Below are 27970 nucleotides of genomic sequence, written 5' to 3'. Positions count from 1 at the left end.
AATTACATGCAAAGAGACCTGTTTCGGGGTTTTCTGATGTCCTGCGGGAGAGTTACAATTCCGAGACCGGAACCGGACGCCTGTACCTGCAAAACAAACGGATGCTCCGGATGATTGGAGATTCGCCTCCGACGGTCAAGTTAGTACTTGATTAAGGAGTAATTAATGCGGAAATTAAAGTGATTGGGTCTCTCTAGGTGAGAGAGTTTAATGTGTGTAATCTGCGTTCCCCCTCCCTTAATGAGGATTAAGGGAGGTATTTATAACCTCGGGAAACGTGCCAATCTAGGTTTAGGTTAACCTTGGGCTGATTGGGCTTCCCTCGGAAGTTGGGCCTTGGTGACCGGTTATCCCAGGTGTCATGGGAAGGACACGTGTCGTGTCGTAATTGGTCCATAGTGGACGGATCATTGCTTGACACGTGGCAGGCTCCTATTGGCCTATGTGACGGACACATGGCGGAACCTGATTGGTCCACTTGTCAGATGGTGATTGGTGGGGAAAAATCCCCTAATCATTTGCCCCTCACAGGTGGCACGTGACTGGTCGCGTGTTACCTGTGACAGGTATCACCCTGTAACAGGCGACGGCCTGCTACAGGTGTCACTCGGCGAGAGGCCGAGAGATTCTCCCGCCAAAATTTTGAATTATGGAAGTGACCCTTCGCCTTCTCACTTCGCCTATATAAAGGAGTGTTGACTTCGGTCATTTTCACACTTGAAAACTTTGTGAGAGAACATTCGGACTCCTGAACTTGCTCTGACATTTTGGACCCTTTCTGCCTACCGCCTGCTCTGACAAGCCGACTGCAAAGGATTTTCAGAACTTCATCAATCGTCACTCGTTCAGGTAACCGTCGGTTCTCTTACTCTTAATTTTCTCTTTACTTTATTCTTTTTTTGAAATGGCACCACGGAAGCACACGACACGACCTAGGTTAGTGATCAGCCGGTCACCGGGGACGGCTGAATCTAGGATTAGGAGTGCCGCCTGCCCTTTTCTGGACCCATCTTTGCCCTTTATACAAAGTCCGACTGTATCTGTGTCTATGTAGAGCATGATGGCCAGAACAAAAAAGACTGCCAAGATCTCAAACTCAGACGGCTCCTCCCACAGGGTGCCGATTAGTGAAACATCTGACCAGGCGCCAGATGTGGAAGTGAAACAAAGCGGCTTAAAAGCCGGCAGTTCTGAGGGAGGAGTCAAAGTGACCCCTTCCCATTTTACAGTTGACAATTCTACATTCTCTCCTGCTCCTTTTAAAGGAGAGGAGGCGGGCCCCTCCGGGAGAGGGGAGGAGTCGTCCTCTTCGGACTCGTCAGAGGACGATTCCGAGTCTAGCTCTTCTGGCCATGCTTCTCTGGACACAGAAGAGAAAAACAGTCGCCTACAAGAGGCGAGGCTTTCTCACGCAGTTGAGAAGGGGGACGATTGGGCAGAGCCATCCGCCTCTCACCGAGAGCAAAATACCCCCTACTACTGCACGGTACCTCAGGGCCGGATCACAGCCATGCAAGAGAAAGTGGAGAGCTTTATCGCAAACCACACAATGGCCCCCGACTTTTTAGTGTTCATGCCGGATCCAGAAGACACAGTCGTCTGGCCGGCTGGTACCAGTTATGATGGCGTCTGCTTTGGCTGCTACGAGGCGGCCATCAAGGCTGGGCTGCGCTTCCCACTACATCCGGCTGTTCAGCGGATCTTGGATGGGTATGAGTTGGGGTTATGGCATTTAGCCCCGAACTCCTGGGTCAACGTACTCGGCTATGTGGCCGGGTGCGAACTGCACGGGGTGGAGCCGAACTTCGAGGCTTTCGCCCACATGAACTACCTCAGCCGGACCCCTAAGGAAGGCGGTACCGGCTGGTATCAATTGACGAGCCACAGGGGCTACCTCATGACGAGAGGTAAAGCAAACAAATGGAAGGACTGGCGAAGCACCTTCCTTATTATTGAGAGTTCAGACACAGAGCTGAACAAGCGCTTCAACAGGTGGAACAGGAATCCGCCCCTTCTTGCAGGCGGCCGCAGCATGCCGCCTGTTCCCCCTAAGGCTAAAAAAGAGATCCTAGATAAAGGACTCTTCAAAGTAGAGTCGAAGGTGAACTCTACTTCAGGGGTACGAGAGCAAGTACCCCTGCACTGCGTCCCGAGCTTCAAATGGCTCTACGACGAGTACTTTTTGGCCGCCTGTGGCCTCAGCAGTCGGTGCTCAAGAGATAGCCGGCCTGTCGAATACTCTGTTGTTCCATGCATTTCGTGTTATGACTTTTATTAACTTTGCTATTTGTTTTTGCAGCGGACGCCATGAGCAAAATTACCGCTTCCAAGACTGCGGCGGCGATGTTGCGGGCCTTCATCATGCCACAGTCTTCAACCGACTCCCCCAACAAGGGGGCACCCTTGGTGGGCTTCAAACCTTTCACCCTCTCTTTGGAGTTGTGTTTATGCATATACTGACTCTTTTCTTCTTTTTTAGACGGGCGCTCCAAGAGCTTCTTCTTCCCAACAGCCGGACCCCAAGGCCCAGAGGACGACTGTTGCGAGCTCTCCTGGTTCTGCCAGGAAACATGTGGCGGCTGAGAAGCAGGCGGCCACTTCTTCTAAAACTCCAGCTGGGCCACCTGGAAGTATGAAATTATCCTTGTAAATTTTAGACTTGCTCCCTTCTTTACTAGGTCTAATCCGTTTGTATATGCTTGATGCAGCCGGCCCTCAGGAGCCTGACTTGGTCGAGGTGGCCAAGTCTATGATCAAGGCCGTTCCTCCAGCTGAAAGGGAGGCGGTCAGGGGTGTCGGCACCCTTGACCTAGACGGGATTGCAGGGGTCCTTGCTGAGGTATACTTAGCATATTTTTGAGTATTTGAATTCCAGGACGCCTGTTTTCTTTTTTGTTTGGAAACTGACGCCTGTTCCCCTTTTTACTTAGGCCCTGCTCCGAGTGAACGGCCTTCGCAAGCCGCTTGACCGGAAGAACAAAGAGGTAAAGGCTGCAAAAGCTATGGCCGCCTCTGACTGTGATAAGGCAATGTTTCAAATTGCCCAAAATGAAGTTCTGACCATTGATATTCTTTATTATCAGGCGCAGGCTACCGCCGCTATCCGGGCTCAGTTAGAGGCGGCCCAGAAGAGGAATAGCGAGCTAGAGGCGACCATCAACAACCTCAAGGCCGAGCTGAGACCTCTTCGCCAAAAGATGTCCTCATACGAAACCTTGGAGAAATCCTTGCGAGCGTAAAGGTACGCCTGGTGACCCAGGAGAAGAGTCTTACTCAGGAGCTCTCGGAAAAGGCCGAGCAAGAAAAGAAAGAGCTGGTCCGAGAGATGATGGAAGACTCTGCTCAAATCCAGCGCATGACTTGGGGCCGCCTCTTCCCCAATGCCGACTTTGCCTCATGGGAAAAAACGTACCGCCAGTGTTCTGATAGATATAATCAAGAGATCCTGGCGGCTGCTGAGGAAGAGGCGTTGGAGGAGGAGGAGCAGCCGGTAGTGGCGCTTGTGCCGCTTGGGGTAATGCATCAAAGAAGGATGCAGCTGAAGCCGAGTCCAGCAGGAAGAGTGCTGACCAGGCGGCAACTGCTAATATTGAAGATCTGCCCCTTCTTAAGCTTTATGTCTTCTTTTCACGGCCTGCGTGCCGTTTGTTTGTATTTACCCGGCCAGGGGGCCGGGGCTCTGAATATTTTGCCGGTCTTTAATGACCGGCTTCTTTTTAATGAATTTTTTTGTTTTGCTTCAAATTTGTTCAAGTATTGAATTATTCTGATATCCAATTGTACACTATACCGACTGTTTTACATGGCCGATAGTTGTAGACAGGTACGGATAGTTAGTCATGCCGCCTATGCCCCTGGACGACTGGTTGTCTGTTTCCAGGCTAGACGATCAGTCGGCCATTTATCCAATCGGTATTCGAACCATTTTAAAGACTGGATCCCCTTTAGGCAGGCGGTCCTGTCATTTGTAAAATTAACCAAGTAGGGAAATTGTTTCCTACTTGTCATGCTTTTAGGCTAGAGACTTTAGGCCGTCTAGGCCGACTGTATGAACACCTTTTTAGTTTCAAACTAAAATTTTTAGGGAGTGACCAAGTAAACATGAATGTTACCTAGTCGCCAAGTAACTGAGTAGTAGAGGTATCAAGCAGTGGGTACCGGTTGTCCCCCTTTATTCGCCAATGTTTGTTGGCTTTTAACTCATAGGTTGTTAACTTAGCAGGAGTAGTGGTTGAGAGCCCCTGTTTGCTAAAAACAGGCGGACGACTCACACCTTTTAGGCTCCATACTAAGTTTGAGAGAGTGACTACGAGTTAACTTTGGTGTTACTCAGTCGCCGTCACTCCTGCTTGAGTAGTAAAGGTACCAGGCGGCGGAGGCCGGCTGAACCTTTTGATTCGCCAATGTTTGTTGGCTATTAACTCAAGAGGTACCCCCTGCATTTATCCCAAGTAATACAGGCGGTCATCTGACTCAGATGCCAACTGCTACCACTGGTTTGGTTAGTGATAGAGTTATCCTTGTCTAAAAAACGGCTACGTGGTTGCCCTTGGGGTCAGTCGTATAGGTGTCGTGTAATTAGTTTATAGAGCAATGTTCCACCCAAAAGGGAGCTGCTCTCTGCGACGAATTTCATCCGGAGGGATGCCGCCGGACGCCTGCTATGATGTTGGTACAGGTCGTATTAGTTTTGAAGATTGGATCAGTTGGCTTGGCGCCTGGTCTGATCATTCGGCCTGTGACCTTGGTTAGTTCTTGGTGAACGTAGGTGCTAAGTAAAAGGAGGGTAGTCGCCTATTTAGGCACAGGGTCGGCCAGGCCCTGATCATTTTTAGTTAAGTATAAGGGGGGTGGCTGTGTGTTTGGAACCAGTCGGCCCTCTTCTATGGAGAGTAGCCAACTATATGTCCAGACGGCATGCCCCTATGGTGATAGAGTAAAATATTCAATGGAGAGTAGCCGACTGTAAAGGTACAGGCGGCATGCCCCTCTGAAGATAGAGTAAAATACTCAATGGAGAGTAGCCGACTGTAAAGGTACAGACGGCATGCCCCTCTTAAGTAAGAATAAAAACTGAGTATGGAGAGTAGCCGACCGTTTGTTAGTAGGCGTGCCCCTCTTAGTACAAAATTGAATATTAAGTATGCAAACTTTTATTAAGTAGCCCTTGACTATTTACATCATTCAAAAGAAATATTTCTTAAAATTATCTACATTCCAAGTTCGAGGTAACGGTTGTCCGTCTGGTGTTCCCAGACGGTAGGTACCGTCCCTGACCTCTTCACAGATTCGGTAGGGTCCTTCCTAGTTGGGAGTTAGTTTGCCAGACTCATTAGCCCTTCCAACTGCTTCCATTTTTCTAAGTACAAAGTCCCTCACTTTGAGTGGACGCCTGTGTACTTTTTTGTTGTATGATCTAGTCATTCTCAGGCGGTAAATTTCATGGCGCAAGACAGCATTGCCCCTCCTTTTAGGAAGTGAGTCTAATGCCAGGCGCCAAGATGTTTCGGGATTTTCTGATGTCCTGCGGGAGAGTTACAATTCCGAGACCGGAACCGGACGCCTGTACCTGCAAAACAAACGGATGCTCCGGATGATTGGAGATCCGCCTCCGACGGTCAAGTTAGTACTTGATTAAGGAGTAATTAATGCGGAAATTAAAGTGATTGGGTCTCTCTAGGTGTGAGAGTTTAATGTGTGTAATCTGCGTTCCCCCTCCCTTAATGAGGATTAAGGGAGGTATTTATAACCTCGGGAAACGTGCCAATCTAGGTTTAGGTTAACCTTGGGCTGATTGGGCTTCCCTCGAAAGTTGGGCCTTGGTGACCGGTTATCCCAGGTGTCATGGGAAGGACACGTGTCGTGTCGTAATTGGTCCATAGTGGACGGATCATTGCTTGACACGTGGCAGGCTCCTATTGGCCTATGTGACGGACACATGGCGGAACCTGATTGGTCCACTTGTCAGATGGTGATTGGTGGGGAAAAATCCCCTAATCAAGACCTGTTACCTTAGTTAACAGGTCTCTTATTTATTTCAAAGAGACCTGTTCAATAGAACAGGTCTCTTTATCAAAGAGACCTGTGAGCTAGAGACCTCCTCTAAAGAGGTCTCTTATGCCATTTACAACGGGTCTCTTTTGCCTTTTTTGTATTAGTGTACATCATGAATAAACTGTTAGTAACTTCAATAAAAATATAAATCAAATTAAAATTATTAAATTAAATTAAATAAAAAGTAGAGTTAATTTGGTCCAAACCCTCAGTTATTTGTACCTTTCACGCCTTGGTTTAAGGACGGAACCTCGGGTTAAGTATAGACTCCTTGGAGTGCTTAGGGAAATTATTATGGAAGAATAATGAGGCTAGAAATTAGGTTAAAGAGGGAGAAGAGAATGATTTTTGGTGTAAGGTGAGAGAGAATGATTATTGGTGCCCCGAACTGCAGAAAGGGGGGTCCTATTTATAGGGAAAATGTGCTGAGGGAGCACACGAAACCCTAAAATGATAAAAACCCTAAAAAATATCCCGCGACATGGAAAAGTGTACCGTGACACGGGAAATCCCACCGTCAGACGGGAAACTTTCCCGTGACACGGTACAAATTTGCGTGACACGGGAAATATTTAGGTTACGGGAAGTGAAAACGCGTTTAGGGATTACGCGGAGAAAACACGGAGCAATCCCGTGGCACGGGATGTGCACTGTGACACGGGAAGAAATGCCGTGACACAGCATTGTCCACCGTGGCACAGTGCAGTATGCCGTGTCACGATGTTTAAAGTACGCGGAAATTACACGGAATATTCCCGTGTCAAGGAATGGGCACCGTGACACGGGAAATTGCACCGTGACACGGTGAAATATCCCGTGACACGGGGGAAAATTGAGCAAAATTACAAAAATGGGCACCGTGTCACGGGAATAAGTCCCGTGACACGTCAGCTTTTGCCGTGTCGCGGCATTTTTGCTGTTGTGCGGTAATTTCAGTTTTTTACCCGTTTTTAAAATAATCATAACTTTTGATCCGTAACTCGGAATAAGGCATATAATATAACATTGGAAAGCTTATCAAGTCTACTTTTCAACCCAATTATATGTATATTTTAAGATATGGTCGTTTTAGTGGAAGGGTTTCGGTTTTAGGCCGAGTTTAGTGTTTTGCTCATATTTTTTTCGTTATAGCTCGGAATTGGGCTTATGAAATATGGTTGGAAAGATTATTTAAAGGCCTGTCCAAAAAAATAATAATTGGATCAAAATTATATATCCATAAAATCAGTTTCTCTCAGTTTTGCGATGTGGACACGAAAAGTGGAAAATAGGTTATGGTTTAGGGAAATGAGCTAGAAATTGGATTGGTTCATGAAATATGTTGGATAGAACATGGATTTAAGCACTCCAAATATTAAATACTCAACTAGACCAATAATGGCGGTGACAGGTGTTCATCAACGGGTTTGGTTTTGGGGAGACATTTTTAGGTGTCTACAAGCTGCTAAAAAGGTGACACATGAATTATAAATAAAACTTATAAGACCTAGTTCAATTAATACACTTAGCTTAAGTAAAAATAAGTTTTAATCTATATCTATACTTATATATTAAAAATTACTAAAATTTCACAGAACATATATAATAGATAATCAATAACAATATAATCTAATTAGTGATTTTAACTCAATAAAAACAAAGACAATTAAAGTTCAGCAGATATAATTGAACTTCCATAAATATAATTTAAATTCAGTAAAAATAATTTTAATTCAGCAGAAATAATTTTAATTCAGCAAAAATAAAGTAAAGAGAACAAGACCTAAAGACTACGTATATCATAGAAAAACTATGGAAATTTATATAAGTTTCCAATCCATTTAGGTATGTACTTTTTAAATTAATTACTACTACTACTTTGTTATATCTATGTTTTAATTTAATATATCAATTCATTTCAACCCGATTCAACGCAAGAGAATAGAACTTTAGTCTCACACCAATATTATCGGACTTATTTGAGACAAATTATAATATTTTATTCATTTTTCTTTGTTATAAATAAAATTTGGATTGTTTCTCTATTATATAAGTCGAGGGGGAAGGTTGTGGGCCTATAGCGTCACCATGAAAAGACTTTAATACCCCTCTTGGCTCAGACTTAAAAGTGGTTAAAAAATAGTTCTACATTTTTTACCATTCATTCATTAATCATCAATCAATTATGCCCTTAATTGATTCAATCAATCAATTCAATCTTCGATTAATTGATCTCATAAGATTATGCATGATTTACTAAATAATCTTCAATCAATCCTCGTAATTTCATCAACCCACGATCAATGCATTTAAAAAAATCAATCAACCCATAAAACCAAATTATAAGTTCCCTATTATAGTAAAATTATTCCATCCATTAATCAAAATTTTCATCAACAGAATAATAATTACCTAATATTAGAGTATTTTTATATAATGTTTAAATCAATTTTGATATTTATATGTTATATGTTCATACACGAATCGTGTGCAAATAAAGACTAGTTATTATAATGAGAAGTTTGTTTATTTGAAGGACTAACCATTCATTTAAATTTCATAACCAATATAATACTCCCTCCGTTTTTTATTAGAGTCCCCTTTCTCTTTATTATGTGAGTAATAAATGTTAGAAAAGAGACTCTAATAATACTCCCTCCGTTTGTTTATTTGTTTTTTGGGCTTGATCTACACCTATTTTGGCATTATGGGCCTTTTTAAAGTAGGGTTAGGACATGTTGGACTGTGATTGAAGGTTTGTAATGCTTTTTGATGGTCTAAAAGAGTTTTAAGCAATTCGTTAGCCCATTTTTGGAATATTGACTAATTAACAATCAACAAGACAATAGTTAAACATACATAAGGATAGGGATTGAACATTTTTAGGTGTTCACATGTACGTAAACCATTTCCTTTGATGGAATATAGAGTAAGTTAGTAACTATGAGATGATAGTAAAGAGTAATAATGATATCATTATATACTATCATAAATTTTAAACCGGTACCGTAAATCTTAAACCACATTACGAAAGTAGGTGATTAACTCGGGTAATATACGACATGTTATTTCAATATATACCCCTAAAAAAGGTTACACCTTACCACTTTATCCTCATCACATCAAACTAGTATGTACTTGAAATTGGAAAACAAAACAACCAGATTCATCTCCTGGCATCTGTTGTTTAGACACCAGCCCAAAAAGGAGCATACCATTTCAATTAAACTAATCAATTTTTACAACAAAATCCAAACTTTAGGAAACCAACCAAATTAGACAAGAGGTGCATCCCTTTTTGGCTCCGGGTCTGGGCAGACCAGGCACCTCTCTCTTTCTCTCTCCTAAATTTCATCATTCTTCTTCTTGCTATGGCTGTTCTTCTTCCCTGACATATATTCTCTCTTCTTTCTTCTTTTTCACACAAATTATAGAGTTTATAGTTAACTATTAACAAACCCCTCTTTCTTTTCTTGGTCATCCTATCAACAGGTATTTTTTTTTTGTTGTATTTTCTGATCTAATTTATGAATCAATCCATTTCGTTTAATTGCTTACAGTTTATGATTGTGTTTGAATAATTGGGGTTATTGGGTTCTGGGTTTTTTTTCTTATGAATGTGAAATTTGATTGTTAATATTTTGAAATTGCGTTTTTTTAATTATATTTTTATTTTTTTTTGTTAGGGTTTCTGAAAATCAATTGAGATTCTATTATTTTCACTTTTTAGGAAAAAATTAAGATGAACCCCTTTTGTGATAAGCCGTCCAATAATGAAATTAGGTAGAAATTGAGGTGATTTCTTGCTAGCTATTGATTAAGTATTGTACACGCACCCTTTTTTTTTTTTTGCTTAATTGATTGTTTTTGAGTTGGGATGTATCTTGCTAATAATTAGACTATGATTTACTGCAGGACATATATTCATGCATTTTCTTTCTTGAAGTGATCGATAAAAATCACATCTTTTTGGTGTTTGGTGTTCAATCTTGTGAGTGGTGGGCTGTTTTTTGGCTTAAGCCCGACCACATCATGCCTGTTATGAAGAAAATATACAATGCTTGCAAGGATTCATTCACACCTACCGGTCCAATCTCTGAGGAGGCTCTTGATAAAGTTCGTGCAATTTTAGGTTCGCGAATCACTTTTAAATCAATTTTAAGAAATTTTATGCCTTGTGATCAGTTGATATAGTTTGCCCCCGCCCCCATGTGCTCATTAGGTACTGAACATGGTTGGAGTTTTCCAAGGTAGATAACAATTTTGGCATGGCAGCAACATTTTGATTTTTACTTGGATATTGTTTTGAGGAGCATATATTACTTTACGTCTGTCACTGTAATTGAATTTGTAATTTGTTGCGTTGTTAAAACTTGATATAGCTAATACTGAATCAGAGTGTCAGTTGCTACATCTTTGTTTCCCTTCACCATTCTATTGAACTGCTGCTAAAGATAATGCTTTTTCCTAGTAGCTTGAGTTTAGCATCTGATATACTTTTAAGCAAGTTACTTTGAACACCTGTCTAGTCTAAGTGCAGCCATCCTGTCATTTCCCACTATTTGAAAAGTCTTGATATTCTTGGAGATATTCATGTTGGTCATGCAAAATCTGTTCTACAGCTTTCAATTCTGGGCATTGGAATCCTGTAAAAATACTTCTGCACTTTAGCTGCGCGTCTTATTGCCTCCTTAATCTTGTATGTAGACTGTAGAACCTATGTATATTATATGATTTTACGGTAATACTGCCTACTTTGGATTGAATTTTAGTCCTGAGAAAGAATACAGCATGTGCTTTACATTGCTTGTATTAAATCTTTGTCAAGTAGATGACAATTTTATCTTGTGAATCATTTGGGCTAACGATACGAAAGGTGCTCTCAACCTTTGGTCAGACTTCCTTTTTGATACTTTGAGGCAGTGAAGCCCAAATTAGATTCTCATACTTGCTCAATTATCAGCATTTTGGACATATGAGAATAGCATAGATGATTTGTAATTATTTGTCTGGCATACATTGAAGGCCCAAAAGAGTATTTTGAAGCTTGGGATCTATCTCTGTGGATTTGTTGCAAACTGCACCTCAATAAAGATGATTTGAGTTGCTAGGATTTTGAAATGGAAAAACAGAATCGCAGCTGAAATGGAGTCAAGATATATGAAAAAAAAAATGAACTAATATATAAACCTTGCAAGGCTACTAAATAAAAATGTCAGTTGAATTTGAAGTTTGGTTGGACAAATAAACAATTATTCATGTGAGAATTCATTCTGAATTATAATACATATATGATGGCTTATAGTAATCAAGCCACTTAAACCTGAAGTTTGGTTGCTTAGAGCTTGTTACCACCTATAGGTCCATGGTTTGAGGCTTTGAGCACTGATATGTGCATAATTTTCAAAGGAATTGATGACTGTGAAAGGATTGCATAGTGTTTGTCTTATGGTGTTACTTAATATAAGTAACTTACCAAATGTATGTAATCTTTTAGCCTAAATTAGCTGAATGGACTCCTATGAAATTAATTTCTAGAATAACTTAAATAAATGCGAAAATGAGATTAATATGAAAACTTTTTTAAGAGCTTTGTCCTTTATAGTGTTAACATGCATACATACTAAATAATGTGAAACAAATAATTCTGTATTAGATGGAGAACGAAGAATTATCAACATACCTTCCTTGGAGCTTCTGTCCTTATATACATGTCAGTATATGTTTTCTAGGTTTGTAGGTAGACCGTGCTTTATTCAATTTTATTCTCCTTTAGTTTCTTCAGTTAACAAATATTGGCTTGGCTACATTGCCTAGATATGGTTGCTACTATTTAGTGTCTCTCTAGATTTCGCATTTTGCCATCTCATGAGAATCTTGCAAGATTTTTTCCATAGAGAACTGTTAGGTATCCATGCCCCTGCTGCAGTGTTTGGTACTTCCTTCATTTCTTTTTACTTGCAACACACCATTTTGGCACATAATCTAAGAAAGTTATTTGACTAGGTAAACGAACAAATTAATTAAATATTTTTTTTACTGCCGATAAGAAGAAAGTATTAAGCTTTCACTGTGTACATTTTTTTGGATTAATTCATCCATTTACCTTTTCTAATCACTTTCCCTAATAATGTGGCAAGAAGGTGTGTTGGAAGTATAATAAATAGAGGAAGTGTTCGGTGCAAGCTTTTTTGAGGTGATTCAAAGAGTTACAAGTTAGAGAAGATTTTGGAAGAAAATGTCGCAACAAACTATCTTATTATAGAGCGAATGTAATTAGTGATGGGTGTAAAGTGTCTCTTTTTTGTCCAATTAAGTAAGCAATACTTTGAAAACACCAAAAAGAAATGGGTCATGGTAATTGTTGCTTCATCTACCAAATTCATGAGCTATGTCCCTATCAAGTTCAACTTAATATATACTACCTTTTGTTTTCTACAGTTCAATTCACTTTTGTCTTCATCCATTTTTCTTTTCTATTTACTTTTAGTTTATTCCCTTCATGACAATCTACTACATATTCATATTCTATCCTATCATATGGGACACTATTATATTTTATAAGTTTATCTCGCTCATCCTGAAAGTAACAATGGTGGTTCCCCTTAAGTTCTTGGTTTTCGTTGCTATAGTAACTTTGTAGAACTTAGGAAAACAATGGTTTTCTCTTCATCTCCTAATAAAAGTCCAATTTTCCGTCTGTAGAATATTTTTGGAAGGTGAAAAAAGAAATAAGATAGTGGGGTTTAGTTGATTAATAGGGTTTGGTTGATTAAGAGTGAATATAAAAAGTAAAATTGTAAGGTTTGGTTGATTTGTAATGAATGAAAATAAAGATGATATTGGGGTTCAATTGATTAAAAGTGAATAAATAGGACTTTAATGAAATTAAGAGGGGATACCTCATAAAATCTTGTTCATTGCTCCTAAATCTTTTTTTAAATAAATTCTACTTTGCTCATGGTTAAGACATCCTAAGCAGTGTGCGAGAAGTTCTCTTTTAATCTTAATTATGCTGTTTGATCTTTTCATCTACTACACTTCTGCAAAATATACTCCATATATTAATGAATATACTTGGTTAAGGAGCTTGATTTCTTTGGTTATATCTTCTCCCCTCTATTTTTCTAGTGTTTGTCCTATCTCCATTTTGGTTCTAACCCTTTGAATTATTTTAACTACAATGCACCCGTGCCAATTCACGGGATGGATCAATTTGCAAAGGAAAATAATATTAAAATTTCTGAAAATATTTAGTGCTTGATTGATATTTATTGAAGATAATTTCCTTTTTTTTTTCTCTCTTAATTGATATGTTACCAAAAGTGTATTAGATTTTGTTACTTATTATGTGATACGATGTGACAAATGAGAAGACACTTCGAGAGGGGAGTATTTGAGGTTGGCTCTCCTCTTCTTAACCCCCACTTTGAAATAATAATATACTTCCTTCGTTTCTTTACTTGCAACACACCTTTTAGGCACACAGTTTTAGGAGATGATTAGTTGAGGTAAACAAGCGATTTTATCAAATTTTTTTAACGTGAGGATTAGAGTAGGGTTAGGTATCATGTATAAAAATTATTTTAAATAATTTATCCGTTTACATTATAAATTCTTTACCTCAAAGCGCGTGCCACAAGGTTGTGTTGCAAGTAAATAGAAACGGAGGAAGTAGATTGCTCCAACATGGTTTAGATGTCCTTTCTTGGCCTGTTGTATGTTTATACAGAGTATCTTTTTCTGATTTTAATTGTTCTTTGCAACATTTCCCAAAAATTTTTTTTGGATTAAATCCTGTTTACTTGTCTTGCATTGGCCTTTCTTGCATCGTTATTTATACACTATATGTTCTCTACCAGATTGTTCTATTAATAAGCGCTTCATTTATATGAGTGTGTAATTGTGATTTCCTCCTAAATATTTCACTGGTGGTAAAACTGGTAATTGTTGTTGTATTTCATGGCAGTTTTTTTTTTCCCAAGCTTTTGAACTCCTTAGGCCTTTGATACCACATGTCTTTTGATGAGAAATACCAAGCAAATTGATGTGTATATATATTTATGTGGTAGAAAATAATATTGCTGACATTAAGTGGCATCAGCTAAAAAGTCCTATTATGAAAACCCACTAGACATATTAAGGCTGGGGACCTTGGATCCTACCTCATACTTGCTTTTGAGAACTTGTGTAATCAATCTGTATAAAGAAAAGTTTACATAAAAAAATCTCACTAGACATACGTTAAAGGGTCTTGGCTGACTCAGTGAACATATATTGATAAGTTTGACTAACTTGAAATTTTGAAAAGTTGTTTGAGTAGGATGTTTTGGTTATTGAAGGTCCTTATATGTAAGCCGTTTGCCTTCGTTGGATATACTTTGCATGTCTCAAGCTGCCTAAGTATGTATCTTGTGTCTGCCACATGATCTCTGCTTTATTGGCTACTCATGCTTTTGCACCCCAGCGTCATTATGGACTGTCAAAAAGAGGTGGTGGTGGGGGTAGGATCCATATCTGTCTCCTGTGAATAATGTTCCCTGATTTTGAGGCCTGATTTCTATTTGCTTTCTAACTTCCCCTTTGATCTAGAAGGCTGTTTATGACCAGTTTGATCTAGTAACCTGCAGTTATTGTCGTCTAGTATAGTCATGCTTTGAAGCTTTATAACTGTCTTGCATACGTGTTTTTGGTTCAATATATCAATCCAATCTATATACTAAACTGTTTACTAGTTCAAATTTTCGTATGTCAATTTCTTTTCCATTGCCAATATTAGTATTGAAGGATGCTTGCCAAATTCTGCTCATAGTATTGTCTTTTTTTATAAAAAGTCCTCTCTTTTGGTTTATCACTGATGTAAAAGACCAACACTGTCTTATAGGAATTCCATAAAATTCATATAAAACAGACATGACTGTTAGCAAAATATGCAGGTCTATTTATGCAGTGCTAATATGCCAATCTGTATTGCTACTTGTCTTCTTTTTGCTGCTGGTTGAATATGGAAGTAAAAACAGTAAAACTGTAAAAGGAACTTCGTTGAAAATAATGGGTCTTGATTAAAGTGGGGAGAGGGGGGTGGGTGGGTGGGTAATATTCTTCATTTTAATTATTGAATTAGCTTTCATCCTATTTCATACGCCTATTTTCAATGCTGTCTGAACTGTGGACTTATACTCCCCTGAATAGTGAACTTGTGTACTTGAAGGAGTTAAATTCAAATAATTTCTGCTCCAATGTCATACTGATCAGTCATTATTTGGCGGTGCTAACTTTTATTGAATGCTCTTTCAGATGACTTAAAGCCTGTGAATGTGGGTCTTGAGCAGGATGCAGTAGCAGCGCAAAAATGGAAACCTATTTCTAATGGAAGCAATGGAAGAAAAGGTCGCAGTGGCAACCAGCAGCAGTATCCTCCTCCCATAAAGTATCTGCACATACATGAATGTGAAAAATTCTCTGTAAGTATATTGCCTTAGCTTCTGTGAATAAACTGCTTTAGCCTTGTGATGTTTCAAGATTGTGGTTTGATGCCTAAAGCAAGAATTTTTCCTTTCGCAGATAGGAATTTTCTGCATGCCACCCTCATCAATCATACCTCTGCACAACCATCCTGGAATGACTGTGTTAAGCAAGCTTGTATATGGCACCTTACTTGTAAAGTCATATGATTGGGTTGACATACCTGAGCTCCCTGAATCTTGCCGAGGTACATCATCTTGCTTGGTGTAATTGCAGATTTCCTGATTCATTTTTTTGTGTCAACGTAGTAATACCTGTGGGTTAGATTGAGTATGAATGTTGATAGCATCAATACATTACTCCCCATGACTTGGAAAGTGTGCTCCACTAATATATGGGAAGTTTGTAAAATTATTTTAAGAAATCACCCTTTCTCATATCATATAATATCACCCCTCAAAACGTCAACTTTTACATGATATAATTGACCCAAAACAGCTGCTTTGACATCGTAATAGTATATTGATATGAATGGAATTGCTAAGAGAAGCTCCATATACTAAACCCTACACTTAATAAAAATTGTGTAATTGTACTTGTTAGTTGCTGAGATTGACTTTCTTGATACTAAATCATTACTGCTGATGATTCAAATCTTGTGTGAATTTCTTGTAAAATTGGCCTTTTTTTTTGTAGTAATTAGTTAATTACAATTTTTTCCCAAAAAAAAAAGGTACAGGCTAGAGACATTCAGTATGTCACACTACAAAAGCCTCTCAAATCCCCCTCCCCAAAACACACACAGACACACACATCTCCCTTGAAAAATAAAGTCTTCATTTTCGAAATCCATTTCATGTATCAGCATTAACGAAACAGGAATATTGAAGCAACAATAAACCCATATACCCATGCGAGCCTGCCCTTTTGAATTAATTTCCATCATTTATGAGCTATATTAAGCTGATAAATTGCTACTAAGTTGTCGCTGAAGTTTCGGGAGGTCAAAGAATATGAAGAGCAGAGGATTGGAACTCTGCTTTTTCTGTTTTCCTATTCCTTAATTTTGATGGGCTATACCCAATTACTGATTGAAATCAACATCTGATTAGCAAATTACATGACATATTAGATTGAATCCAAAACATTTACTCTGCTGTTTTATTATTTATTGTTTGCTAAGAGGGTTTTTTTTTTTGTTTTTTTTTTTAAAAAAAAAAATATCATTCTCATTTGCAATTTTACCTAGTGTGCAGCCGTTCAGGAAACATAGTGTGTCTCAGGGTACTTAGAGACGGTGAAAAACTTGCTGGGTCAATGCAGTTTATTTCTTGATAAATTTTCTTCAAAAAAAATTCTTATCTTTTGTTGTCTACTTTCTTTACCTTTCCCTTGTTATCTTGCTTATTGAAACAATGTTCCATTCTAAGGCCTGTTGATTTGGTCGTGTTCTGCTAGCAATTTTAATATGTATTGTTATGATTCGAGGTTGGTCTTCATATAATTAACCAAAATGCATGTACAAATGAAAGGTTCACCTTGAGCCCATTGCTATGGCGACAAATATCTTCTTGTTTTCTTGCTGTGACTTCATGTCTCTTTTAGAATTAAAAAGATCTCCGCATTATCATTCTGCTGTCTATTGGATATCGTATTGCTTCCTTGAGGCTTTAACTTCATGTTGTTTAAATTTGCAGCTAGACCTGCTAAATTGGTTAGAGACTGTGAAATGAGAGCTCCTTGTAGTACAACCGTTTTGTATCCGACAAAAGGTGGCAACATCCATTGTTTTATGGCAATAACGCCCTGTGCCATCTTTGACATCCTTACCCCTCCATATTCTTCAGAGGATGGACGACACTGCTCTTATTTCCGGAGAGTTCCTGATAAAGGATTGCCGGGTATTTGATCTTTTTATCATGCATGTCTTTAATACCAAATCTCGTTTCCCATCACTTAATGCTGATGCCTTGTATCCACGACTTGTGCTAGATGATATTGGTCAACAACTAGAGGGTGTAAATCTCGACGAAATTGTTTGGTTAGAAGAGACTCCGCCTCCAGAAAACTTTGTGGTTTTGCGTGGGCAGTATAAAGGTCCTGTGGTGAAGAAGTCTTAGGGTTTTGTCGGGTCATATGTACAATATCATATTGAAGTATTGAACAGACGGGCACTGAACAATGGGGAGAAAGCTGTTTCAGACTTTCAGGTGGTTCAGGGATTTCTCACGCTGCTGAGTTGTAATAATTGCTTTGAGAAGCCGAGATGACAGTCTGAAATACTGGAGGGGTGTTAACTTGTACATATAGATTCACTTGGAACTAAGACAACTCATTTGTCACAGGTGATAGCTTGATAGTCTGCTTTGACTCGTTAAATCCACAGCTTACCTTGTTCATTATCTGTATTTGTCGGCACTATTTATCCTTACAAACTATTTAATCACCTTCTCTTCTGTCTTTATTATAGGAGCTTATATAGGTTGCATTGAATTTCCATTTATATATATTGGTGAGATTGCTGTTTAGCTTTTCATTTCTTTCCCCCGTTTTTTTTTTTTTTTTTTTTTTCTGAGACGAATGTTTCTAGATTTAGGAGACCTTGCATCAGAATCTTGGCTGCCCCAGTAGCTCCTGCTAGGGGAATGAATGGCCTGGTAGTAGGAGAATGTGTTTGCTGATGGAATAGGTGCTATTGAAGTACTGAGGCTGAAGAGTAATTTTTTAACTGTCGGCCGACTAGTATAGCTGATGGTAATGACTGTATTTCTAAGGTTGAGGTGGGGGTGCTGTGATCATTGCAAAATTTTGTCAATGAAGGTTCAAACTTCCATGTAGGCATGGTAGCACATTTGAGATATCTATCCTCTTAAGGCGGTACCTTTTACGACCATGATGCCTTGGCCCCTTGGGTGAGGTATTACACTACTTGTACCTTGTCAGAAGTCACCAAATGAGTATGTAAATTAATGATGCTACCCTGTTTTATCAACTGATCTTCATTGCTGCCACAATCTCATCAGCATTAAACTGTAACTCTACTAACATGCCTTCATCCTGTTGAGTCTCCTTTGTTGTTTATCAAATGGCTTTTGTTTAGGGGTGATGTTTATGCTTGTCACTAGTCTCCAACCCATTCTGAGAATGTGTAGGAGTAACTCCATTCATCCCTACACTTACAAAATCTGTTCTCCTTCCTTAAAGGAGGTTCTCATACACAAATCTGATGTAAAATAATATGAATATATGATAAAAATAAGTATATTTGACAATGGATGGACATTATCACAAGTGTTATTATATACTTCCTCCGTTTTTTTTTAGTTGACACCTATTCCTTTTTGGGAAGTTTATATTTAGTTGACACACTTCCTTTTTTAGTAAGTTTTTTAGGGTGAATTTCCTATTTTACCCTTAATAAAAAAAAACAGATTATATCCTAAACATCCTTTGTTTAAACATATAATTGTTGATTATAACTAATCACTCCCTACTCTTTTATGACATCCCACCTACCTAACTACTCTACTTTGATTGTTGGCAATAAACCCACTTACCCACGTCTTCCTCCCAGACATCTTTTTTTTTTGTTTGAGGGAACTCCTACCAGAGCTCTTAATTGTGTTCTTGAAGTTCATCTAGAAAATTCTACCACTTTCTCTCTCCTCAAATATCTTTGAAAATCCACAAATCTATATGCAATTCTTACTCTCTTTAATTATCTTTCCTTAATTTGAGGTAATCTAACTCAAATTTTTTCTCCTTCCAAAATTAAAAAAAAAAAATCAAATTTTTCCTGTAATGGAAAAGGGGAAGCCGATTGTTCTTTCAAAGAAGGGAAAGGAGTATACTCTTACAAAGGAGCAGAAGAAGATAATTGCGGCTTCTTCACTAGCAGAATTTCTGCCTGAGACTTTTCCTTGGGAGAATGAAACTTGGTACCAAAATATTTCGATCCAACCTTTTTCTATTTCGAACCTTGATTCAAAGTATATCAACAATCTAATGAGTTCTGAGTCACCTAAAACCCCAATTAAAGGGGACAATGATGAGCATACTACTTCTCCTCCCACTGATCCGCGTGCGTGGAGTGATTCAGGTAATGTTCCCTGTTTGTATGTTTGTGATAGGCATACCAAAGACACAATGGTTGTCCCTGAAACACCAGATGATGTGGTGTTGAGTATGGATGATAATTTATACCCAATTTCCACTTATAGAAGAAGGAGGAAATTGTTTCAATCGCCTTCAAGATTGGGTGACATAGATGAAAAAAATATCTCAAAAAGAAGGAAGAAATAAACACCCAAAAGTAGGTGACATTATTGGTATCTGCTCCAATTTTCTGTTTTAAATTTAATTTCTTCAAAAGCTTACCTCTTAAAAAGTTATGCTTTTAAATGATAATTATGTGTATGATTTATGGGGATATTTGATGATTGAATGAACTTGCATGTTGGTAATTGTTTGGTTAAATGAAATTACATGTTGGTAATTAGTTTTAGTCCTTGTTGGTGAGTATAACTCTTTGATAGTATAGTTTCGTTTATGCTCATACAAAAATTAAAAACAAAGTACCATAAATCATTCATATATCCATGTTTTTTACAAAAAAAGTACAGCATGTGTTTAAGGAAACCAGTTAATCTGTACTGCATAAAAAGTGGGATCTTACCTATCTTAGGAGTACATTCTAAGGTCATTCTCAAGTTAATTGTCTAGTAATAATACTACTACAACTACTATAATTAATCATCCCCACTTGCAAAAAATTATCAAGCCTTGTACTACAAAAGATGTGTAGATTGTCTTTGTACTACACGGAATTGAGACTTAAATTGCATCTTCCATTTCATAGTCTTGACCATTTGTAGCTGGAGCTGCCACAAACCCTTCATTCAAAAAATCCACGGCTGATTCTATAGTTTCATTAGAAATGTCAACAGTTGTAGGAAGCAAGCCAAGTCGATCAAGTCTTTTCTTACCATGATGTGGGTTCTTGTACTTGTTCCCGCCCATATCCTTGAGTATTTCAACCATTACATACTGTAGTTGTAACCAAGTGTAACTGAGACTCTTAGGCTCATACTCTACATAAGCTTCTTTCACTGATTTCACTAGTTCAGTCACATTAGTTGGGAATTTTTGATGTTGTATTGACTGTATAGCCCTAAAAAATCCCAAATCCAAAATATTCAAATCCGGGGATTGAGGGGGCTGACAGATTAAGTGCATACTAAACCCATCTTTGTTTGCTTCTTCTAAAAACTCAACATCATTAGGGGATATATGTGGCCTCGCATTATCTTGTTGTATCCAAATTGTCTTACATGCATTACTTGGCCACTTGGGCTCTAATTGCTGGTAATAATTCATCAATCATCTTCCTTCTAATGACAGCATTGGTGATAGATTGTGTTGGTTTGGTTTCAATAGTCCCTTTCTCCCTGTTCTTGGACTGCACATGTCTCAAATCCCTAATTTTCCATCAAAAGTGACTTCCCCATTGTGTTGAAAAAGCGGTGATCCAACCCCTGCTAAAAACATGACCTTCTCAATGAAGTTTTTGGACTGCACATGTCTATATGGCTCTTGTTCTCCCTCTTCTCCTGCAAGTAGGTAATACCTCTGTGTGTTCTTGCTCATAAAAAACCACTTCTCGTCGATGTGCACAAAATTGGATAAATTCTCAAATGTTGATTGTTGAGTGACTAATCTAGAAAGAGTGAGACCCAATATCCATTTCAATCTCTGTATTTTGTGTGCAGCTGAAACTGTAGGCCTAATAGAGTTGGTATGTGACCTGATTATCCCCTTTTTGAGCAGCTTATAGACAGTGGAAACACAACATTCTAATACTACTGCAAAGCTTCTAAGGGTGATTCTTTGTTTTTGGCTGATTGCAAGTAAAATTTCAGTATCAAATTCTCTTTGTTTTCTACCTACTCTACCAGTTTTTTTTATGTTGAACATTAATCAGGTCAATACCATTTTTCCCTTGTTCTCTTACAACTCTCCACATTCTACATACAGTTGATCTACTTAGATTGAACTCATCCTGACATTGCTTAAGTCCACCTCTTTTTATATCCCAATCAGTAGATAATGCCATTAGTCTCTGTGCTAAATGAGTTCTTTTTTTGTTGGTCATTTCTGGTTTTTTATTAGCTAAGTTGGGATTACCTTCATTAACATGCAACTCTGTTTCATTTGTATTCATATTATTATCATCATCACTATCAGTTTCAGCTTCACTACAAAATCGTACCTCATCATCATCACTCTGGGAATCATGTGCATCAGCATCCCCTTCCGGCCATTGTGTAGCAGCTTCAAGTTCTTGCAGTTCTTCAACTGAAAATTCCTCCCCCATGACATTTGTAGTATCAACATCTTCACGAATATTGGACCTGAATGTGTGCATGTGTGTGCTGTGAAGTTTTTTTGGAGTAGTTTTTGGGGAGGAAATTTAATGTTATTGTAATGCTTTTATAGTAGGTAAAAATATCCCCTCAATTTTGAATTGTAAAGTTGTAAAGTAAATGTGAATTTAAATTTTCATTAAAAAGTTTGGAGGGAAACTACAAAAAGAATTTAGCTCCTTCATCAAAAAATAGTGTCACGGTTGATTTATTACTAAAGGATTCCCACTCACTTTTTCAATTAGCTTAAAAAGGAACCCCACTCACTTTTTCAATTAGCTTATAAAGACATGCAATACCCCTCTCTTTTTACACTCTCTCTCCTTGTCTTAAATTGTGTGCCAAACCCAATGGTGTCAACTAAAAAAAACGGAGGAAGTATATTGTCATACAACTTTCATAATTTTTTTTTTTTTTTAAAATATATATATATATATATATATTATAGGTTTTGATGTGTATCGTAGAATTTGTAATATAGTTTCTAGTGAAGTTAAGGCTAGAGATTTAGCTTGGTTAAGGGGAATTTGCCTAGGGGATTAGTATCCTCGGTGTAATTTCTTGATTGTTTGATTAATAAAATTTGCCTTTTCTTTAAAAAAAAAACTAAAAATTTCTGAGAGACAAGACTCACTAGTCACTTGTTAAAGGAAACTATTCCAACATTCCCATGTTTCCCAAGAGACACTCAACACTTATTGGTAGGGATACTTTTTTTATGCTTGTTCCTGCTCCAAAATCAAATGTTTCTTAAACTTCCTTTTCTTTCTTAACTTCAACAAATGCTAAATCATCTCATGATGAGCTTCTACAGAAAGTCTAAAGAAGCTAATGCCTTTTTTTTTTTTTTTTTTTTAAATAGGCCTTACATTAAATGAATCATATTCTATAGAAAACAGAGTACAACTTTTTTCTCATCTAACTTGTGTTCATTTTATCATGTAATATCAATTCCAAACTAGACCTTCCAAAACAGAATTTTGCTTCAAGTGTAGACAGACCTAATTGTAATTATGTATCTTTCTTTCTTAAAAAGAAAAAAGCAAAAAATTATTCATGTTTTGATGAATTATGCACTGAAGATCCAAAAGACCATCTCCATCACGAAACATAGAATCACAATCACCTAGTCATCCTTGAGTACTGTAACATAAACGAGTACCTGAAGGTTCCTGAATTGAGAAATAAATCCTCTAATCTCAGGCCCCTTCTATAAAACCTAGGCTCATTATCTTCGCCTTGGCACAAAACATGCTTCAGATATAAGTAGCTTTAAAGCTTCGAAGTGTAGCAAACCATAATACCATATTAACATGTAAATTATAATCTCTACTTGCCAGAAATAATGAAAATATAGGTACAAACTACAAACTTCCAAAATAAATACAAGATCACCATATTATAAAAACCTTGCCAATTTATAAATGATAAAGTTGATTCTTTTACAGCTTTTTTCATAACCAAAGCTGTATTCTGAAAGCAGTCTGTACTGATTATATATCTAAGGTTCACAACAAATCCACTTGTTGGAACTAAGTACATTTCAAGGAATGATGGTAACCCCAATCTTCTAGTCCTAAGGTTTAAGCAAACAAAGAAAACTCCAGGGCGGCAAAACATAATAAATTAACCAGCCTCCAAAAAAATGAGGAAACTGAAGATTGTTGAGGAAAAAACTTAAATCTTCAGTTATGGCAAAACAATCCATCTATAATCACGGTGAGTGTTTGTATATATATTTCAATAGTCTAGAGACCTTTACTTCCATCTTCGACCTTGCTGAGAAACTTGAGTTACCAATTCCTGCATGGAGTGAACTGAAGGTTAGAAAATTCGAGTATAATGATGAGGAACTCCTAGTTGATTCCTAGGCGAGCAAGTCTAATTATTCTCCTATAGTCCTATCTAGTTAGGAAAATCCCATCCAAGGATGGAATAATGGCTGTAATGCATACAATTTATGAGAGTGTATTATCATTGCATAATAATATTCGGGGTATAATTGGAAAAGAATAATATTACCTCTGAGTAACGTCCATGATCTTGACGCAAATGAGAGCTTTTGACAATAGTCTCCCACTTGACACCAGAAGTGGGTGTTTTGGCATTCTGCTGCCTGGACAAGATCTTGGAGTTCAGACTTGAATAAGAAACTGAGTTCCTGGGTGAAGCCCTTGGTGAAACTGAAGGCAATTGCCGAGAAAGCCAAGATTCGGATGGTGATTTTGGCAATGGGGGATTGAGAGCAGACTGCATAGTGGTGGTGTCATCTGATGACACTAAAACAAGCTCCCTGCAGGTGTTTGTGTTGCCTTTTTCTGATGTTCTAGCAGGTTCTGAGGAATCAGCGGCGCCACAAATAAGAGGTCCACTCATGCCCCTAGCCTTCATGATTTCCATTCGTCCTCCATGTTCAGATGGAGTTTCTAGTTTTACAGCCTGTTGGACCATTCCATCTACCTGCCTTTTGGTCTTTGGTAAGTTCAAAATTGAATGGGAGACTTTGGTGATATTTACAGAATCTACATATAGTGTCTTTTCAACAGCTGGGCTTCTTGTGCCTGAACTCCTTATCTTCCTTCCTGGATCTTCAAACCTTTTCGAACTACCCTTTTGAGGAACCTTTGACCGATATTCATCAAAGGAATCAACCTCTTTGGGGACTGCAAGAAAACCTACACCCTTTTGGTAGAGGGACTGAGGTGATTCATTCCGAAAGGGAGAGACAGCGCTTCTCCTGGAACTTCGGTATGGAGAGCCACTTCTAGTCTGCAACTCCCCGGAGTAGAACATAGGCCTGGACGAATGCTTTGGCTTTTGTAGCTCACAGCTTTTGTACACTTGACTGGTCTTGTGCTTTTGATTACTATGTGTATCTTGCTGAAAATAAATACCATCATTAGTAAGTAGTAACTACAATTTAATTTAGACAACAGACTGTAATACTATACAAAGCTCTTATTTATGCATAAATGTTTTGGTAATGTGTGATGCATCAGAGTTGAAAACATATATAAGCTATACATGCAGTTAGTCACTTCTTAGAACGAGTATTTTCAAACAGTTATAATCACTAGGATAGGAGAGTAGCTAATTACCTTAGCCATCTTTTGACTGGGAGATCTCCACGATTTATTCTTAACCAATTTGCCGAGTTTACTGGCAGAAGATAGGGCACTCTTTGATCTGTCCTTCATGGTTGGTAGTGGATTTACGAGTCGCAAAGAGTTCTTGGAGCAAAACCAAGGAAGAAATCCACAAGCTTTGACTTTAACAGATAGAGCACTCCTCCCATCATAGCTGTCTTCTTCATCTTCACTTTCTTCAGACCCAATATCTTGACCAGTGTAAGGCACAATGTTGCATATGTTTCGGTTAGGTGGAGGTGTCATAGCTCTAGGAACAATTGCTTTAACTTCCTTGGGTTGCTCTACCACTACAAGTTGTTTCCTAGACGAATAATGAGATGGTTCGAGGGTCATTGCCTTAGCTGCAGGTAAGAAACGGTTCATCATAAACTCCCGGGCTCTTGGATCTGTTGGAAGATTTTCAGAGCGTTTGGTCTCAGGGCGATCTGATGCTGTCAAACCACTGACACTACAATTGACAGAAAACGACTCTAACTGAGACAATGTTTCAATTGCATCAGAGAAAGTAGCATCATCTTCTGACGAACTTCCATTCATTTCAGTCCCCTCTTTCGAACCATCCCATCTAACAATACCTTCATTCGAGGAGTAAAACTTGGCACTCAATGTCTTAAGTTCCCCTGAGAGTTTGTTATGGGGGTGATGAGTGTTAAGCTCACCCGAAAACTTATGAGGTCTTAGAACATTTAGCTCTCCTGATAGCTTGTTTCGAGGTCTAAGAACTGCCAACTCCCCTGATAGTTTATTGGGTGTTCTGTATCCATTCAACTCCCCTGATTTTTTACCAGGAGGAAATGGCATACTAGGAGGAACCTTAGGAGTCGTAGGCACCTCATCAGGGCTCTGTGTCTGAGACTCATTGCCGCCCTTTGCTTTCCCCGGTGCTTGCTCCCAAATGAATGGAACAGACCCTGGCTTCACTACCTCATCCATGTTTACATCTGATGGTTGCGACGGAATTGAGCTCTGGTTCTTTGGTGGAGAATCCCTCTTGTCCTGCTCCCCTGAACGGCGTATTGGAGATGAATACCGCCTTGCAGACATCAGAGGAACGCTAAAATTTAGCTGTTTTTTCTCCATTGATTCCACTTTTTGCTAGAAAATCAAAAGGTTTGAGAGAATTCCAAGCATAAGCTTAGTAATAACAGTACTAAACACAATATTATATAATCATTCTAACATAGTATACAATCAAGAATTACTGGAAATAAAGGTTCTAAATTAGTAAAAAAAATGTTACATTAACATCATCAAATAAATTAATAAAGGCAGCAAAGTATAAAGTTGATTCTTGCCATTCAAACACCCATAAAAAAATCTCCCAAAGATAAAAGAAAAAGTAACAATGTACTCAAATTTCAACCAAGAAAATTGCCAAGATTTTGAAATATAAATTTGGTTGTCTTAACTTGCTTTCCCACTCACCACTTTTCGAAAATCAAGAATCACTATCTAGCTTGAAAAAAAAAATCACATAACAATGAACTACAGTAAGAAGTTAAAGAACATATAAACTGTAAACAAAAATATGACCCAAAAAAAAACATACAACCATTATTGGAGAAGAAAAAACCAAAGAACAGATAGAACAATACCAAAATTAATACCTGGCTCATCTAAATTTATTTTATATTGCAAAAAAACAAAAGACCCATCAACTAAATTTAACAGAAAATAAACTGAAAAACCCCAGAAAATTGCTAAAGAAAAATCAAAAAAAAAAAAAACAAGAAAAGAAAAAAAGGGGATACCTGAGGTTAGAGAAATCTGGGAAGATGGAAGAGACAGAAAATGTAATAATGTTGGTTTTGTGGGCAAGAATGATGGCGGGTGTTTGGGGGCAATTGAGTGGAAACGAAGAAAAAAGCATTTAAGTCCAACTTGAATAGTCAGTAAAGGGTTAGTTAGAGACTAGATAGTGTTTGCATTTCCTTCTTTTGCTTTTTTCTACTTCACTTATATTATTCCCCCTTTTCATTAATACTCTCTCACTGTTATGGTATTATTTGTTTATCAGGATCTCTAATACACATTAATAATGTACATATTTGGTTATAACATCTTCAATTACCTACGAAAATATTACTTAAACTACAATATATGATACTCGCATATTTATAAATATGCTGTAATAGAGTACTTATTTATGAGATTTTGTGTGATGTAAAACGTAATCCTAATAAAGGAATTTTTTTTTTTTTTTTTTTTTTTTGGTAAATCAAGCTATGTACGGTACTATATATTACAACACCTATTTTAGAGTAATTTTTAACTTGTTTTAGGCTAATTTAAAATTCTTAATCTGTTATGATTTTTATTGTACATTAACAGAAAATGTCCACAGATAATCTTTTAAAGACGGAAATATGATTATTTTTTACCTAAATAATAATTATACAATCAATTATCAATAACTTTTGATTATTTTAGAATCGTTTTATATTTAATTAACGGTATTTATTATAGATTACGTATCTAACATGTTTGACTGTTTGTCAATACGCAAGGGGAACATTAAAGGGCTCGATTGAGAGAGGAAAAATAAGAAAAATCGTTGATTGAGATTTAGTCCTAACTTTTCTCCTTAACTTAAGGCGTATCACGGGACCTACGTTGAATTGAAAAAATAGAAAATAAAAATTCAAAAAGACAAGGAGGGAATAAAGGAAAGGAAAAAAAAAATGTGGAGTAGAGTGGAGGTGGCAGTTTGAAGAGTACTCGAGCCAATAACTAATGAATTGGACTTTAGTGAATTTGTGTAAATTTATTTGTGGGACGTAAAAACGACAACACCGTTGATTTTATAACGACCACCACCTTCACTCCATCATCATCATCATGGACTAACATGCAAGTATCTTACTTTTTCGGATCGTGGGATTATTTTTGTGGGACATTCAC

General features: G+C 37.8%; 2 protein-coding genes across 3 annotated transcripts; one reads left to right on the top strand and one right to left on the bottom strand.

Annotated features, from left to right (window-relative positions):
- Positions 1-9207: 9207 nt before the first annotated feature.
- On the top strand, positions 9208-18034 carry LOC110691288 (plant cysteine oxidase 5-like). The gene is made up of 6 exons (XM_021868213.1): positions 9208-9525; positions 9949-10165; positions 15331-15497; positions 15598-15745; positions 17196-17399; positions 17491-18034. Exons 2-6 carry the CDS (start codon positions 10066-10068, stop codon positions 17616-17618), a joined length of 747 nt encoding a protein of 248 aa, XP_021723905.1. The 5' UTR covers positions 9208-9525; positions 9949-10065; the 3' UTR covers positions 17619-18034.
- A 5266-nt stretch (positions 18035-23300) lies between these two features.
- On the bottom strand, positions 23301-27111 carry LOC110691275. Of its 2 annotated transcripts, none has more exons than XM_021868200.1 (4): positions 26821-27111; positions 25019-26102; positions 23943-24800; positions 23301-23723 (listed from the first exon to the last, which is right to left on the bottom strand). In XM_021868200.1, the coding sequence occupies exons 1-4, from the start codon at positions 26937-26939 to the stop codon at positions 23679-23681; spliced, it is 2106 nt and encodes a 701-aa protein (XP_021723892.1). In that variant the 5' UTR covers positions 26940-27111; the 3' UTR covers positions 23301-23678. The 2 variants fall into 2 exon arrangements, with proteins under 2 accessions (XP_021723892.1, XP_021723897.1); XM_021868205.1 differs by having other exon boundaries at positions 25019-26164; positions 26821-26944.
- Between the last annotated feature and the right edge of the window lie 859 nt (positions 27112-27970).

This window comes from Chenopodium quinoa, unplaced genomic scaffold, assembly GCF_001683475.1.
Source record: "Chenopodium quinoa cultivar QQ74 unplaced genomic scaffold, ASM168347v1, whole genome shotgun sequence".
Classification (NCBI taxonomy): Eukaryota; Viridiplantae; Streptophyta; class Magnoliopsida; order Caryophyllales; family Amaranthaceae; genus Chenopodium; species Chenopodium quinoa.
The sequence above is the reverse complement of the archived record's forward strand: the minus strand, read 5'-3'. Positions and strand labels throughout refer to the sequence as shown.

What these genes read in the sequence shown, in the direction of transcription:
- LOC110691288 (XM_021868213.1), top strand. Translation starts at nt 10,066, where the DNA reads ATGCCTGTTATGAAGAAAATATACAATGCTTGCAAGGATTCATTCACA. An exon ending in TAAAGTTCGTGCAATTTTAG is followed by an intron (nt 10,166 to 15,330) that starts GTTCGCGAATCA and finishes ATGCTCTTTCAG; the next exon opens with ATGACTTAAAGCCTGTGAAT. An exon ending in GCTCCCTGAATCTTGCCGAG is followed by an intron (nt 15,746 to 17,195) that starts GTACATCATCTT and finishes TTAAATTTGCAG; the next exon opens with CTAGACCTGCTAAATTGGTT.
- LOC110691275 (XM_021868200.1), bottom strand. Translation starts at nt 26,939, where the DNA reads ATGCTTTTTTCTTCGTTTCCACTCAATTGCCCCCAAACACCCGCCATC. An exon ending in CCAGATTTCTCTAACCTCAG is followed by an intron (nt 26,103 to 26,820) that starts GTATCCCCTTTT and finishes GATGTCTGCAAG; the next exon opens with GCGGTATTCATCTCCAATAC. An exon ending in CCAGTCAAAAGATGGCTAAG is followed by an intron (nt 24,801 to 25,018) that starts GTAATTAGCTAC and finishes ATTTATTTTCAG; the next exon opens with CAAGATACACATAGTAATCA.